Here is a 13744-nt window from a genome sequence, read left to right as displayed (position 1 = left end):
TGAAGACAAACATGCAGCAGCCAAGCAGCACATGAGTTTGCCGGTAAACTTGTGTACTGATAGGCTGCCGCATTCCAGCCGCATGTGTCTGACAGCCCATGTGTTTTAACCCCAAAGGATTGGTTGTGATCAAATAGTTGAATATACTATATTACATCATGACATATTTGAATTCATATTTTTCCCACAATGACTAAGAATGGAATCATGAGGTATTCTTTTTTCCCATTTAGGCTGGGTTCACACTACGATTTGTAACTACGGTTCCCGTATACGGCAGGGAGGAGGGGGCGGGGCTTAATCGCAGCGCCCGCACTCAGCCGTATAGGGGAACCGTAGTTAATGCATGTCTATGAGCCGACCGGAGTGAACCACAGCCTCCGGTCGGCTGCTTTTTCGGCCGTATGCGGTTTCCCGACCGCAGGCAAAAACGTGGTCGACCACGTTTTTGCCTGCGGTCGTGAGACCGCATACGGCCGAAAAAGCAGCCGACCGGACTCTGCGGTTAACTCCGGTCGGCTCATAGACATGCATTAACTACGGTTCCCCTATACGGCTGAGTGCGGGCGCCGCGATTAAGCCCCGCCCCCCTCCTCCCAGCCGTATACGGGAATCGTAGTTACAAATCGTAGTGTGAACCCAGCCTTACCAAAGTAATATTGTAGCGCGTTTCTATTGCTTTGACACAAAAGAGCAAACTTAAGAGTGAACACAGCCTTTTTTTATGTTGTGGTGCCGAACTAAAAGCTCATAGCTAAATTATATAGTATTGCTAAAAATAGTGTTTAACTATATCAGAGGAAAAATATTTCCCTCACAAAACAAACCAAGGGTTACTTACACTACTCAAAGATGACAATAGTAAAAACGTGATACTATTGATAAGTTATATAAAGATTCCTTTCTTATGCTCTATTCCCATGTTTCTACATGCCCAAAATTAAAATATGTACGTCTAAAAAGATTAACTATTTTACAGCCAGTTCAGTTTGTTGTGTCTACGAATTCACACACCACAATTTTTGAATGCAAATTGAGCTTTTGTGGCATGCCGTAGTTTGGTGAAACAAGCTTTTACACGTACTTTACTCAAATCTGTCACTGTTTAGGTTGTTGCATTGATTTCAGGATGTTTTTGACTGAGAAAATTACACACTTGTATATTACATAAAATGTACACTCTTTGTCACCAACATAAACACTTCCACATGTAAGAAAACATTTTTCAATTGCCCTGTCAGACTCTTGTCAAATTAAGTAGGTGTTAAGTTGCATGAAAGGAAAATAAAAGCTACTGCTAAATTACCTGAGCAAGGGATTGCACTATATTCTACTGAATCACACCTCTGCAGACCTATTCCATACCCTGAAAAGAGAACCTGTCAGGTCCCTGGTGTCTAACTGCTGGGCCCAAGGACCTGAGAGATTAAGAGAACAGTATGCCACGACATTACTTATAGCCAAAGTCATGGGGGAGTAGACACCTCAGGGGAGATTTATCAAAACCCGTGCAGAGGAAAAGTTGACCAGTTGCCCATAGCAACTGATCACATCACTTAAATTATTTTTAAAAAGGCCTATGAAAATATAAAAATGCAATCTGATTGGTTGCTATTGGCAAATGGTAAACTTTCCCTCTGCATATTTGATGAATCTCCCCCATCATCTTCCAGTCACACTCGCCTTGTCCTTTTTCCGATAGTTAGGCTTGACTACATGAATACTGGCTTCTACCTGCACAGTGCCAAGCTGACAAAGCAGTATTGGCGGGATGTGGGAATGGCAAGTGTGACTGGAAGCATCCACTCCCCTATGTTTGGATACCAATTACAGTGCACACCATTTAAAGTTATTTTTTAGCTGTAGAGCATAGAATAGAGAACAGCATCAGACCACAGTTTTCCTCACTTATCAGGTCCTGCAACCAGTGTATGGGTTCCCTCTAAGGGCTCGTTAACACAGGCAGATTTTATTGTGAGATTTTTAATGGGGGCAGGCTCTCTGTGGCAGATTTGCGGCAGTGGCAAAGTCAATGGGGTCTGCGGTGGACTGATTGCATGTCGAAGGCATATTGGTGGATGAAGGCATATCGATAGCATGTGCAATGACATTCTCATCATATAGGTCTGACTGCCAAGACCCCACTGATCCTAAGGTTTTAGGAGCAACCCCTAGTTTAGCATTTAGCACTCTCGGCTACTCACTGTGATCCACTATGAGAGGGTACAATACTAATCTATCCTATTTACAAAATGACAGATACATACCTCAACAAGAACTCCAACATATTGTATAGCACCATCATCATATTTGTGGAAAAAAAGCCCAGGGTTTGTTTTCCAAACCCCTATACACTTTTCTTTCTTCTGTAACTTCTCCGAAAGGTATCGACAAAGTGCTTCATCTACTTCTTCAGCCTATAAAATTAAATGAGTATTCAACAGCAAATACTACATATTGCTATAAAAAGACCTTAAAAAGTATGATGAAAAATAATGGGCATCTAACAGAAGCCCAACGGACCCCATTCAGAGTCACTCATGGCAGTGTTGCTCAGTTGTCATGGCAAGCACAGTCTTTAGTGAACTTTACCAGTCTGGAAAAATAAAGATATATCTAATACTGTACCAAAATCTTTAAATCTTTAATGATGACCCAAACTGTGGTTGTCCAGATCATGGCTGCAGGGCAGGAAGAAAACGCATAGCTAAAATGTGGCAAGGAGTAGTAGAACTAAATTATAAGAGGGTGTCTGCTGTATTTCAGTGCCCTCTCCTCTAGACAGGGTTTGGTGTAGCAGTTGTATTACTATATGATGATAACATCAATTTCGCACTGCATGCAAAACTCGAGTCTAGGGCACTTTATGCTCTCACTATTTAATAAATACAATAGACTTGCTGTACACTTGACCATTGTTCTATACAGTTCCATACATTAGAAGTAACAGAGGTTAGGGGTTCCCCATTCTGGCAGTCAGTGGGGGTCCCTGTAGTCAGACCCCAGTAATAGGGCAACTGTCATACAGAAACTTCATTGTTAAAGGAAAAACGGTCATCCTAATCACCCACACTAAACTGAATACACTGGGCTAGACTGTGGGTGAACAGGTGACCAATGAGGGGTCACTGACTGCTAAACATACCTGTAAAGTGGAGATCTGTCCCTCTGAAGATTGGCTTCCATCTTCCCTGAATTGTGCGCTGGAGGCGGTCATGCCGGCTTGATTTGAATATTCATTGTCGCTGGTCATGTGAGTGCTCAGTTGGCGCAGCGCTCACGTGCCTCCAGCGCACAATTTAGGGAAGATAGAAGCCGATCTTCAGAGGGACAGATCTCCACTTTACAGGTATGTTTAGCAGTCAGTGACCCCTCATCGGTCTCCTCTTCACCCACACTATAACCCAGTTTATTGAGTTTAGTGTGGATTAATAGGATGACCGTTTTCCCTTACAAAGATACTAAATACAGTGGTCCCTCACGTTACAATATTAATTGGTTCCAGGACAACCATTGTATGTTGAAACCATTGTATGTTGAGACCATAACTCTATGGAAACCTGGTAAATGGTTCTGAAGTCCCCAAAATGTCATCCAAAATAGGAAAAAGTGAGGATTAACTAATATAGATTAAGCAAGTCATTACATATAAAAGAAAGAAAGAGCTTCTGGGAACTGTTAATCACTGTCTATGTAGAGGACAGGAGCTTCTTCAGGATCCTGTACAGTACATGCAGTGTCCTAAAACACTTAAAATGGAGCTGCCCTTACTTGGTGTCCATAGGAGCAGCAAACCATGGCACAGGTAGAGTAGTACAAAACATGTAATACAGCCAGTAACGCATGCACTTCAATAATACAGGTGTTTTACCAGTGAATGTCCATTCAAATTGGTTATTTCTTCCAGCCAATGACACCTTTCGCAGTTCTGGACTGTCCATAGCATTGTATGTTGAGTCTGGTTTCAAGTTACAATGGTCCAGAAAAAATCATTGTATGTTGAAACTATTGTATGTTGAGGCCATTGTAAGTTGAGGGATCACTGTCATATGGAAAGCTCAGTCTGCTGTTCTACTATAGGAACCTACCTAAGGCTGGGTTCACACCACGTTTTTCAAATACGGTTAGCGTATACGGTTTTCCGCAAAAAAACGTATGGCAAAAACCGTATGCAACCGTATACAACCGTATGACTCCAAATTAAAACGTATACGGATTTTCCCCGTACGGTTCTATCCGTTTGCATCAGTTTTTGCCAACGGTTTTGCTATTTTGTTGGAATTAGTTTTCCAGCAATTTAATAAAGTTACCATTGTTCTATTGAAATTCCAATCTGCGCATGTGTCAACTCCAAAAACGGATTAGAAAAACCGTATGCAACCGTATTCTGAAATTCTGTGTACGGTTCTCATAGACAACAATGTTAAAAGAACCGCATATGGTTCACATACGGTTTTCAAACCGGAGGCAGCGTTTTTGCCTACGGTTGAAAAATCGGCAAAACCGTATCCGAGGCAAAACGGATGCAACACAACATTTGGAATACGGTTTACAATGCATTCTCTATGCATACGGTTTCGGATACGGTCATATACGTTTTTTTGCGGAAAACCATATACGGTTACAGTATTTGAAAAACGTGGTGTGAACCCAGCCTAATAGAGACCAAAAGGGTACTGGGGTTCTATGAATATACTAAGTGCTTGTCCACACTGTATTAAACCTGATTCTCCTTCAGTATTCACACTGCACAATTTATACCGCGGAAATTCAAGATTCAGGACAAAAAAAATGAATGCCAGACTGCATTGCCATCAAAGGCGGCACCTGATGCAGACAGAAACTTCGCTCTGAATTTCATAGGTGAAGACTCAGGCGTAAGGATGAGCCCTTACCGTATAGGCTCAGCGATCAGCCTATAAACTAGCAAAATGCTTATACATGAGCTAATCGAAGGATTTTAGCTGGTTTTAACCCCTTAAGGACACAGACAATTACATTTTTACGCTTTCGTTTTTTCCTCCTCGCCTTCAAAAAATCATAACTCTTTTATATTTTCATCCACAGACTAGTATGAGGGCTTGTTTTTTGCACGAGCAGTTGTCCGTTGTAATTCCATCACTCACTTTACCATTAAATGTATGGCACAACCAAAAAAATACTATTTGTGTGGTGAAATTAAAAAGAAAACTGCAATTTTGCTAATTTTGGAAGGTTTTGTTTTCACGCTGTACAATTTACGGTAAAAATGACATGTGTTCTTTATTCTTTGGGTGAATACGATTAAAATGATACCCATTATAACATACTTTTCTATTACTGTTGCGCTTAAAAAAAAAACGCAAACTTTTTAACCAAATTGGTGTTTAAAATCCTCCTATTTTGAAGACCTATAACTTTTTCATTTTTCCGTATAAGCGGCGGTATGAGGGCTCATTTTTTGTGCCGTGATCTGTTCTTTTTATTGATACCATATTTGCTTATATAGAACTTTTAATCCATTTTTTATAATTTTTTTGGGGAACAAAATGTTATAAAAAAGCATCTATTTTGGACTTTTTTTTATTTTTACGTTCACGCCGTTCACCGTACGGTATCATTAACATTTTATTTTAATTGTTCAGATATTTACGCACGCGGCGATACCAAATATGTATATAAAAAAAATGTTAAACACTTTTTGGGGGTGAAATAGGGAAAATGGGACAATTTACATTTTTATTGGGGGAGGGGGTTTTTCACATTTTTTTTACTTTATTTTTTTACACTTTAATAGTCCCCATAGGGGACTATTTATAGCAATCACTCGATTGCTAATCCTGTTCAGTGCTATGTATAGGACATAGCACTGATCAGCATTATCGGTCATCTTCTACTCTGGTCTGCGGGAAGGCAGATCAGAGCAGAAGACTCCTGGAAGGCAGCGGAGCCAGGTGAGGGGACCTCCATCTGCCGTGCTGGATGATCGGATCGCCGCGGCAGTGTCCGCAATGCTGCAGATGCCGTGATTTGTATTGATCACGGCATCTGAGGGGTTAATGGCGGACATCCGCGGGATCGTGGGAGTCCACCATTACGGGTGGGTCCCTGGCTGCAATCAGCAGCCGGGACCTGTCGCGCATGATCCAGGCATCGCTCCGATGCTCGCGGTTATGCTTAGGACGTAAATGTACGTCCTGGTGCGTTAATTATCACCCCACCAGGAGGTACATTTATGGCGCTCGCCGTTAAGGGGTTAAAAAATGTTGTTCTTTGACCACACATCACCATGTGTAAAAGGGCATGTGTGGCAAACAAATAATAACAGTAAAGTGCTGCATGATCTAGCGATTGTTCATGGTGGCCCTGACTGTCCAATACCAAGCTGTGTTTTAGGCTTGGTAAGTAAGCGTCAATCTAGGAGATTATTTGCTCACATTGGGCAGGGATTAAGTTTCATTCACATTTTAAGGGTACGTTCACACATACAGTATCCCACGCAGATTTGATGCGCAGGATTTGTAACTGCCGATTAGAAGCTGCATTGAAATCTGCAGCAGAAAATCCTGTGCATCAAATCTGCGGTATGGTATATTATGAAAATGATTCATGGTATTAGCATACCAGTATGCCATGGCATATCAATGCAGGTTTATTGGCCCAGATTTATCAAACTGTGTGAGAGGGAAAAAATTAAGTGATTTTCCCACAGCAAACAATTAAGGGGGGCATTTACTAAGGGGTTTAGTCATTTTTTTCTGACTATTTTTGGCGCAAAATTGTCGCAATTGCGCCTACCCTATAAATTGTGCGACTTTCCCTAGCAAGAGCTAGAAAGTCAAAAAAAAATTTCCCGCTTAATTTACGCAAGTTTTCAGTTTTTACTTGCAGTGGTCAGGAATTTATTAACTGAGACAGTCGCAGTTGCGCAATAAACTGTCGCAACGGCCATAAAAATTGACTAAATTTACTCCAGCTCCAACATGGAGCAGGAAAAGCTACTGCTGCCCGGGCTCCGACATACTTTCTCCCCGCTACCCTCACTGCGCTACCGGGACACTACAGTGATTTATACCCCCCCCCCCCCCCCCCTCTCACCTGCCAGCGCCACACAACTCCCATCTGTCTGCTGTTGCAAGACTACAAGTCCCAGCATGGCCTTACAGTGAGGACACGCTGGGAGTTGTAGTCTTGTAGCAGCGGGAGCTGAGCGGCGCGGGCAGGAGACAAGGGGGGGGGGGTAGCGGGGAGGCCGTATGAGGAGCCCGGGCGGGAGACAAGGGGGGTAGCGGGGAGACCGTATGAGGAGCCCGGGCGGCTGCACTGTAATGTCAGCCCGGGCTCCTGCCCTGAGAGCCATAGGCTTTGGCTGTCAGGGCATGCTGGGTGTTGTAGTTTTGCAACAGCTGGAGGGCCACAGTTTGCAGACCACTGGTGTGTGGTCTGTAAACTGTAGTCCTCCAGCTGTTGCAAAACTAAACAGCTGAAGGGGACCGGCGAAGAAGTTCACTTACCCTTCCGAGGCTCCAGCGACGATCGCTGACGGAGATCGTCGCGCGGCAGTGTCGTGCAGCGCTGGATCCTACGGAAGCCGGTAAGTTGCGCAAGCTTCCCAACCAGGGTGCCTCCAAATGTTGCAAGACTACAACTCCCAGCATGCCTGGACACCCTTTGGCTGTCCGGGCATGCTGGGAGTTGTAGTTTTGCAACAGCTGGAGGCACCCTTGTTGGGAAACACTGGCCTAAAACAGTGTTTCCCAACCAGGGTGCCTCCAGATGTTGCAAGACTACAACTCCCAGCATGCCTGGACACCCTTTGGCTGTCCGGGCATGCTGGGAGTTGTAGTTTTGCAACAGCTGGAGGCACCCTTGTTGGGAAACACTGGCCTAAAACAGTGTTTCCCAACCAGGGTGCCTCCAGATGTTGCAAGACTACAACTCCCAGCATGCCTGGACAGCCATTGGCTGTCCAGGCATGCTGGGAGTTGTAGTTTTGCAACAGCTGGAGGGCCACAGTTTGCAGACCACTGGTTTGTGGTCTGTAAACTGTAGTCCTCCAGCTGTTGCAAAACTAAACAGCTGAAGGGGACCGGCGAAGAAGTTCACTTACCCTTCCGAGGCTCCAGCGACGATCGCTGTCGGAGATCGTCGCGCGGCACTGTCGTGCAGCGCTGGATCCTACGGAAGCCGGTAAGTTGCGCAGGCTTCCCAACCAGGGTGCCTCCAGTTGTTGCAAGACTACAACTCCCAGCATGCCTGGACAGCCTTTGGCTGTCCAGGCATGCTGGGAGTTGTAGTTTAGCAACAGCTGGAGGCACCCTGGTTGGGAAACACTGGCCTAAAACAGTTGGGAAACACTGGCCTAAAACAGTCACCCTGGTTGGGAAACACTGTTTTAGGCCAGTGTTTCCCAACCAGGGTGCCTCCAGATGTTGCAAGACTACAACTCCCAGCATGCCTGGACAGCCTTTGACTGTCCAGGCATGCTGGGGCTTGTAGTTTTGCAACATCTGGAGGCACCCTGGTTGGGAAACACTGTTTTAGGCCAGTGTTTCCCAGCCAGGTTGCCTCCAGATGTTGCAAAACTACAACTCCCAGCATGCCTAGACAGCCTTTGACTGTCCAGGCATGCTGGGACTTGTAGTTTTGCAACATCTGGAGGCACCCTGGTTGGGAAACACTGTTTTAGGCCAGTGTTTCCCAGCCAGGTTGCCTCCAGATGTTGCAAAACTACAACTCCCAGCATGCCTAGAGAGCCTTTGACTGTCCAGGCATGCTGGGACTTGTAGTTTTGCAACATCTGGAGGCACCTTGGTTGGGAAACACTGTTTTAGGCCAGTGTTTCCCAGCCAGGTTGCCTCCAGATGTTGCAAAACTACAACTCCCAGCATGCCTAGACAGCCTTTGACTGTCCAGGCATGCTGGGACTTGTAGTTTTGCAACATCTGGAGGCACCTTGGTTGGGAAACACTGTTTTAGGCCAGTGTTTCCCAGCCAGGTTGCCTCCAGATGTTGCAAAACTACAACTCCCAGCATGCCTAGACAGCCTTTGACTGTCCAGGCATGCTGGGGCTTGTAGTTTTGCAACATCTGGAGGCACCCTGGTTGGGAAACACTGGCCTAAAACAGTGTTTCCCAACCAGGGTGCCTCCAGATGTTGCAAAACTACAAGTCCCAGGTTGGGAAACACTGTGCCCGGCCTCCGCCCCACCTTACTGTAAGGGCATGCTGGGAGTTGTAGTCCTGCAGCTGGGGGCAGGGGACAAGCTTGTCACTTGCCCACACATCTCCTGCACCACACAACTACAACTCCCAGCATGTCCTTACTGTAAGGGCATGCTGGCAGTTGTAGTCATGCGGGGCGGGAGATGTGTGAGCAGGTGATAATAAATGTACTAACCCATTTTTTTTGTTTTCTTCTCATTTCAGATCCGTTTATCCTGTGGACTCCTTCGGATTCGGTGGACTACTTCGATGACCAGCGTTTTTCTTTGTTTGATTTTAATAAAATGGTTAACGAGGGCTTGTGGGGGAGTGTTTTTTGTAATAAAAAATTTTTAAAACCTGTTGTGTTTTTTTCTTACTTTACTAGACAGGCTTAGTAGTGGAAGCTGTCTTATAGACCGAGTCCATTACTAACCTGGGCTTAGCGCTAGCCACAAAAACAGCTAGTGCTAACCCCCTATTATTATCCCGGTACCCAACGCCACAGGGGTGCCGGTACCAACAGGCCTGGAGCGTCAAAAATGGCGCTCCTGGGCCTAGGCGGTAACAGGCTGACGTTATTTAGGCTGGGGAGGGCCAGTAACAATGGTCCTCGCCCACCCTGGGAACGTCAGGTTGTTACTGTTTGGTTGGTATTTGGCTGAGAATGAAAATAGGGGGGACCCTATGCGTTTTTTTTTTTTTAAATAAATAATTAAATCTATTAAAAAAACGCATAGGGTCCCCCTATTTTTATTCTCAACCAAATACCAACCAAACAGTAACAGCCTGACGTTACCAGGGTGGGCGAGGACCATTGTTACTGGCCCTCCCCAACCTAAATAACGCCAGCCTGTTACCGCCTAGGCCCAGGAGCGCCATTTTTGACGCTCCGGGCCTGTTGGTACCGGCTCTTCCCGGCACCCCTGTGGTGTTGGGTACCGGGGTAATAATTGGGGGTTAGCGCTAGCTGTTTTTGTGGCTAACGCTAAGCCCGGCTTAGTAATGGACATTTTATTAACATCAAGCAAAGAAAAACGCTGGTCATCGAAGTAGTCCACCGAATCCGAAGGAGTCCACAGGATACACAGATCTGTAGAAGAAGTAACCAAAAAAAAAAAAAAGTGTAAGTACATTTAGGGAGAAAAAAACTGTGTTAAAAAAATGTAATAAACACACACACACACACACACACACACACACTAAATGCCGTTTACCACTTCTGAGCCATGACTACAATTTACAGTGATCCCTCAACTTACAATGGCCTCAACATACAATAGTTTCAACATACAATGGTCTTTTCTGGACCATCGTAAGTTGAAACCAGACTCAACATACAATGCTACAGACAGTCCAGATCTGTAAAACGTGTCAATGGCTGGAAGAACCAACCAATCAAAATGGGCATTCACTGGTAAAACCCCTGTATTACTGAAGTGTATGCACTGACTGGTGTCTGGTATTACATGTTCTGTACACTTTACCTGTATCAGGGTTAGCTGCTCTTTTGGACACCAGGTGAGGGCGACTCCATTACTTGTTTGGGACATTGCCTGTACTGTACAGGACCCCTGAAGAAGCTCCTGTCCTCTACATAGACCAGTGTTTGCCAAGCAGGGTGGCCCCATCTTTTGCAAAACTACAACTCCCAGCATGCCCGGACAGCCTTTGGCTGTCCAGGCATGCTGGGAGTTATAGTTTTGCAACAGCTGGAGGCTCCCTGCTTGGGAAACACTGACATAGACAGTGATTGACAGCTCCCAGCAGATCTTGCTTACTTTTATATGTAAGGATTTGCTTTATCTATATCAGTTATCTACTTATTTTTCTTTGTCACTTTTTCCTATTTTGGATGACATTTTGGTGCCTTTAGAACCAATTACCACGTTTCCATAGAGTTATGGTCTCAACATACAATGGTTTCAACTTACAATGGTTTTCCTGGAACCAATTAATATTGTAACTTGAGGGACCACTGTAGTTATTGAATTATTTAGATGTGGTGAAAAAGCTAAAAAAAAAAAACTCAAAAACAAATGATCCAGAAGGAAACCTAGCAGCAAAACCTATTCAGACAGCAGGAAAAAGGAACAGACTATTTTTTCTACTACCTGAAGTAAATTTCCCACTTTTGCCTATGTGTGCCAAATTTATTAATGCCGTGCAACAATTTAGTAAATTTGTCACACATAGTCAAAAATGAAGTAGAAAAAAACAGGGTGAAAACCAGACTACATAGTAAAAGATTAGTATATGCCCCTCTAAGTGATTTTCCACAGCTGAATTGTGATTGGCTGCTGTGGGAAAATCACTATTTTTTCTCTCACAGTTTGATAAATCTGGGGCACTGAGTTGAAGTGTGGAGAATGTAAATCTACTGTTCCCTGTATGACCTGAAGTCTGCCACACATTGTGGTTCTGGTATAATACTGTAACACACTGTGCCCCTGGTATAATACTAGCCAGAGCAGATGATGCAGAAGTACTGATCACATCTGCACTATCAAAGGAAGCGCCAGGGGCCAGGCAGAGAGCAGTGTGTTCCTGGCGGCACTCGGCTATACATTTGTATCGGTGTCTAAAAGCTGGATCGCATTCTGGATCTAGAAAGCAGTCTGGCAATAAAGTACCCCTGCTCTAGTAGACTACATATAGTACACTGAACTCAATAGGGGAGATTTATAAAAACCTGTGTAGAGAAAGAGTGGTGCAGTTGCCCACAGCAACTAGATAGCTTCTTCCATTTAAAAAAAAAAAAAAGCTCTGAAAAATTAAAGAAGCAATCTATATGGTTGTACTACACCAACATTGTCTTTTGTACTTTCATTAGACAGATCTGTCGCATCCAGCCAATTCCACCGTGTCCTGCAAGTGATTCCAATGTTCCCTGTGTGAATAAGTCTAGTGCTAGTGCTTTCTTGTAACGCAAACCATGCGTTGTCTGCATCACAGATACCAAAAAAGTGAATGCACTGCAACACACTATGTTCTCAAAACCTATTGGATCACAGCAAATGATGCATTACACTTAATTTTTGTTCACTGTAATTTTTGGTTGTGGGACTTGTGTAGTCCAAACCTAATGTCAGTGGTCGGCCATCTTTTATGACACCACAAGGCTGTCAGGTATGTTGGGAGTTTTGTCAGCGATTCCCAACCAGGGTGCCTCCAGCTATGCAAATCTACAACTCCCAGCCTGCTGGGAGTAGTAGTTTTACCATAGCTGAAGGCACCCTGGTTGGGAAACACTGCCATAGACACAGCACTATTATACACTTGGTCTTCACATCAGATGGCAGTCAGCACCTTGCAGTTATGCAGAATGTGATCGCAGTACAAAGAGATCCGATCCTGCACGGACAGCTCCCCCGCAGACACATGGATGATGGGCGGGAGAGGCTGAGCCTGCAGGGCAGTGCTGATCTGCAGCTCCTCCACCTCTGCCTCCCAGATTTCCCCCTCTCTGTCCAGACACGGAGGTAACTGAAGCTTGCGGCACACATTGCCTGTGCCCGCCATCTTTACATTTCTGGGTGACGCAAACACCGAGTGCAGGGTCGGGCTGCCTCCCGACCCCAGCGGAGAGAATGGGTACTTGAATGGGCTGAAACTAGCAGTCTTTGGGATTGTGGGATGGGAGTCGGCTTCTGTCGGCATTTCGAGCTGCGACATCACTTCACTGCCTCCCGTCGCCATTATTGAAAAAACTGTAACAGTCCTTCTCACGCTTCCCGCTTGAACTGGTACAGCCAATCGCCTTGTAGCAGCATGTCACATGTAATTAACTATCCTCCTCGCGCTTCCCGCCTGAACTGGCACAGCCAATCACCTTGCAGCGTCTTGTCACCCGTAAAAATCTCGCTAACGTCGTGTCACGTGACACATTCTGTAACATGGAGCAATATTCAGCGCCATGTACCTTCTCGTTTGTGACACAAGTGATAGAATTATGGGAACCAAAGAGGGAACTATGGGGTGTAGGCCATGCTGCAAAACTACAACTCCCAGCATGTTTGTAGTTGTTTTACAACATCTAGAGGTTCTTAGTTTGGAGAACGCTAGTGTAGGCCTTAGGTATGAAAGTAGTTCTATGCTTTTTTTTCTCCTACTATACCTTCCAGTGTTCTAAGTAAGGGAGCATTTACACCACCTTTTTGTTACCACACACAATAGATATATATAGAGAGAGAGAGTGTTTTTTAAAGCATATTTTGAATGTTAAAGGGGTAGTCCAGTGGTGAAAAACTTATCCCCTATCCTAAGGATAGGGGATAAGTTTGAGATCGCGGGGGTCTGTCCGTTGGGGCCCCCTGCGATCTCTCTGTACGGGGGCCAGGCTCTCCGGCCAGATAGTGGGACAGTGGTCTCTAACTGTAGGCCTCCAGATGTTGAAAAACTTCAACTCCCAGCATGCCCAGACAGCTGTTTGGGCATGCTGGAATATGTAGTTTTGAAACAGCTGGAGGGCTACAGTTTGAGACCACTATACAGTGGTCTCTAAACTGTATCCCTCCAGATCTTGCAAAACTACAATTAATAGCATGCCCAAACAGCTGTT

General features: G+C 44.8%; 1 protein-coding gene across 1 annotated transcript in view; it reads right to left on the bottom strand.

Annotated features, from left to right (window-relative positions):
- The window catches only part of SHCBP1L (SHC binding and spindle associated 1 like), a 232243-nt gene extending 219264 nt beyond the window's left edge, over positions 1-12979 (bottom strand). The window contains exons 1-2 of the mRNA XM_056531886.1: positions 12493-12979; positions 2268-2417 (exon numbers count right to left, since the gene is read on the bottom strand). Coding sequence (XP_056387861.1) covers positions 2268-2417; positions 12493-12882 — 540 coding nt within the window. The 5' untranslated portion in view covers positions 12883-12979. The remainder of the gene's footprint in view (positions 1-2267; positions 2418-12492) is intronic.
- Positions 12980-13744: the final 765 nt, after the last annotated feature.

The sequence above is a fragment of the Hyla sarda genome, chromosome 7, assembly GCF_029499605.1.
Source record: "Hyla sarda isolate aHylSar1 chromosome 7, aHylSar1.hap1, whole genome shotgun sequence".
Classification (NCBI taxonomy): Eukaryota; Metazoa; Chordata; class Amphibia; order Anura; family Hylidae; genus Hyla; species Hyla sarda.
Note: the sequence above shows the minus strand (reverse complement) of the source record. Positions and strands in the feature narration are given on the sequence as shown.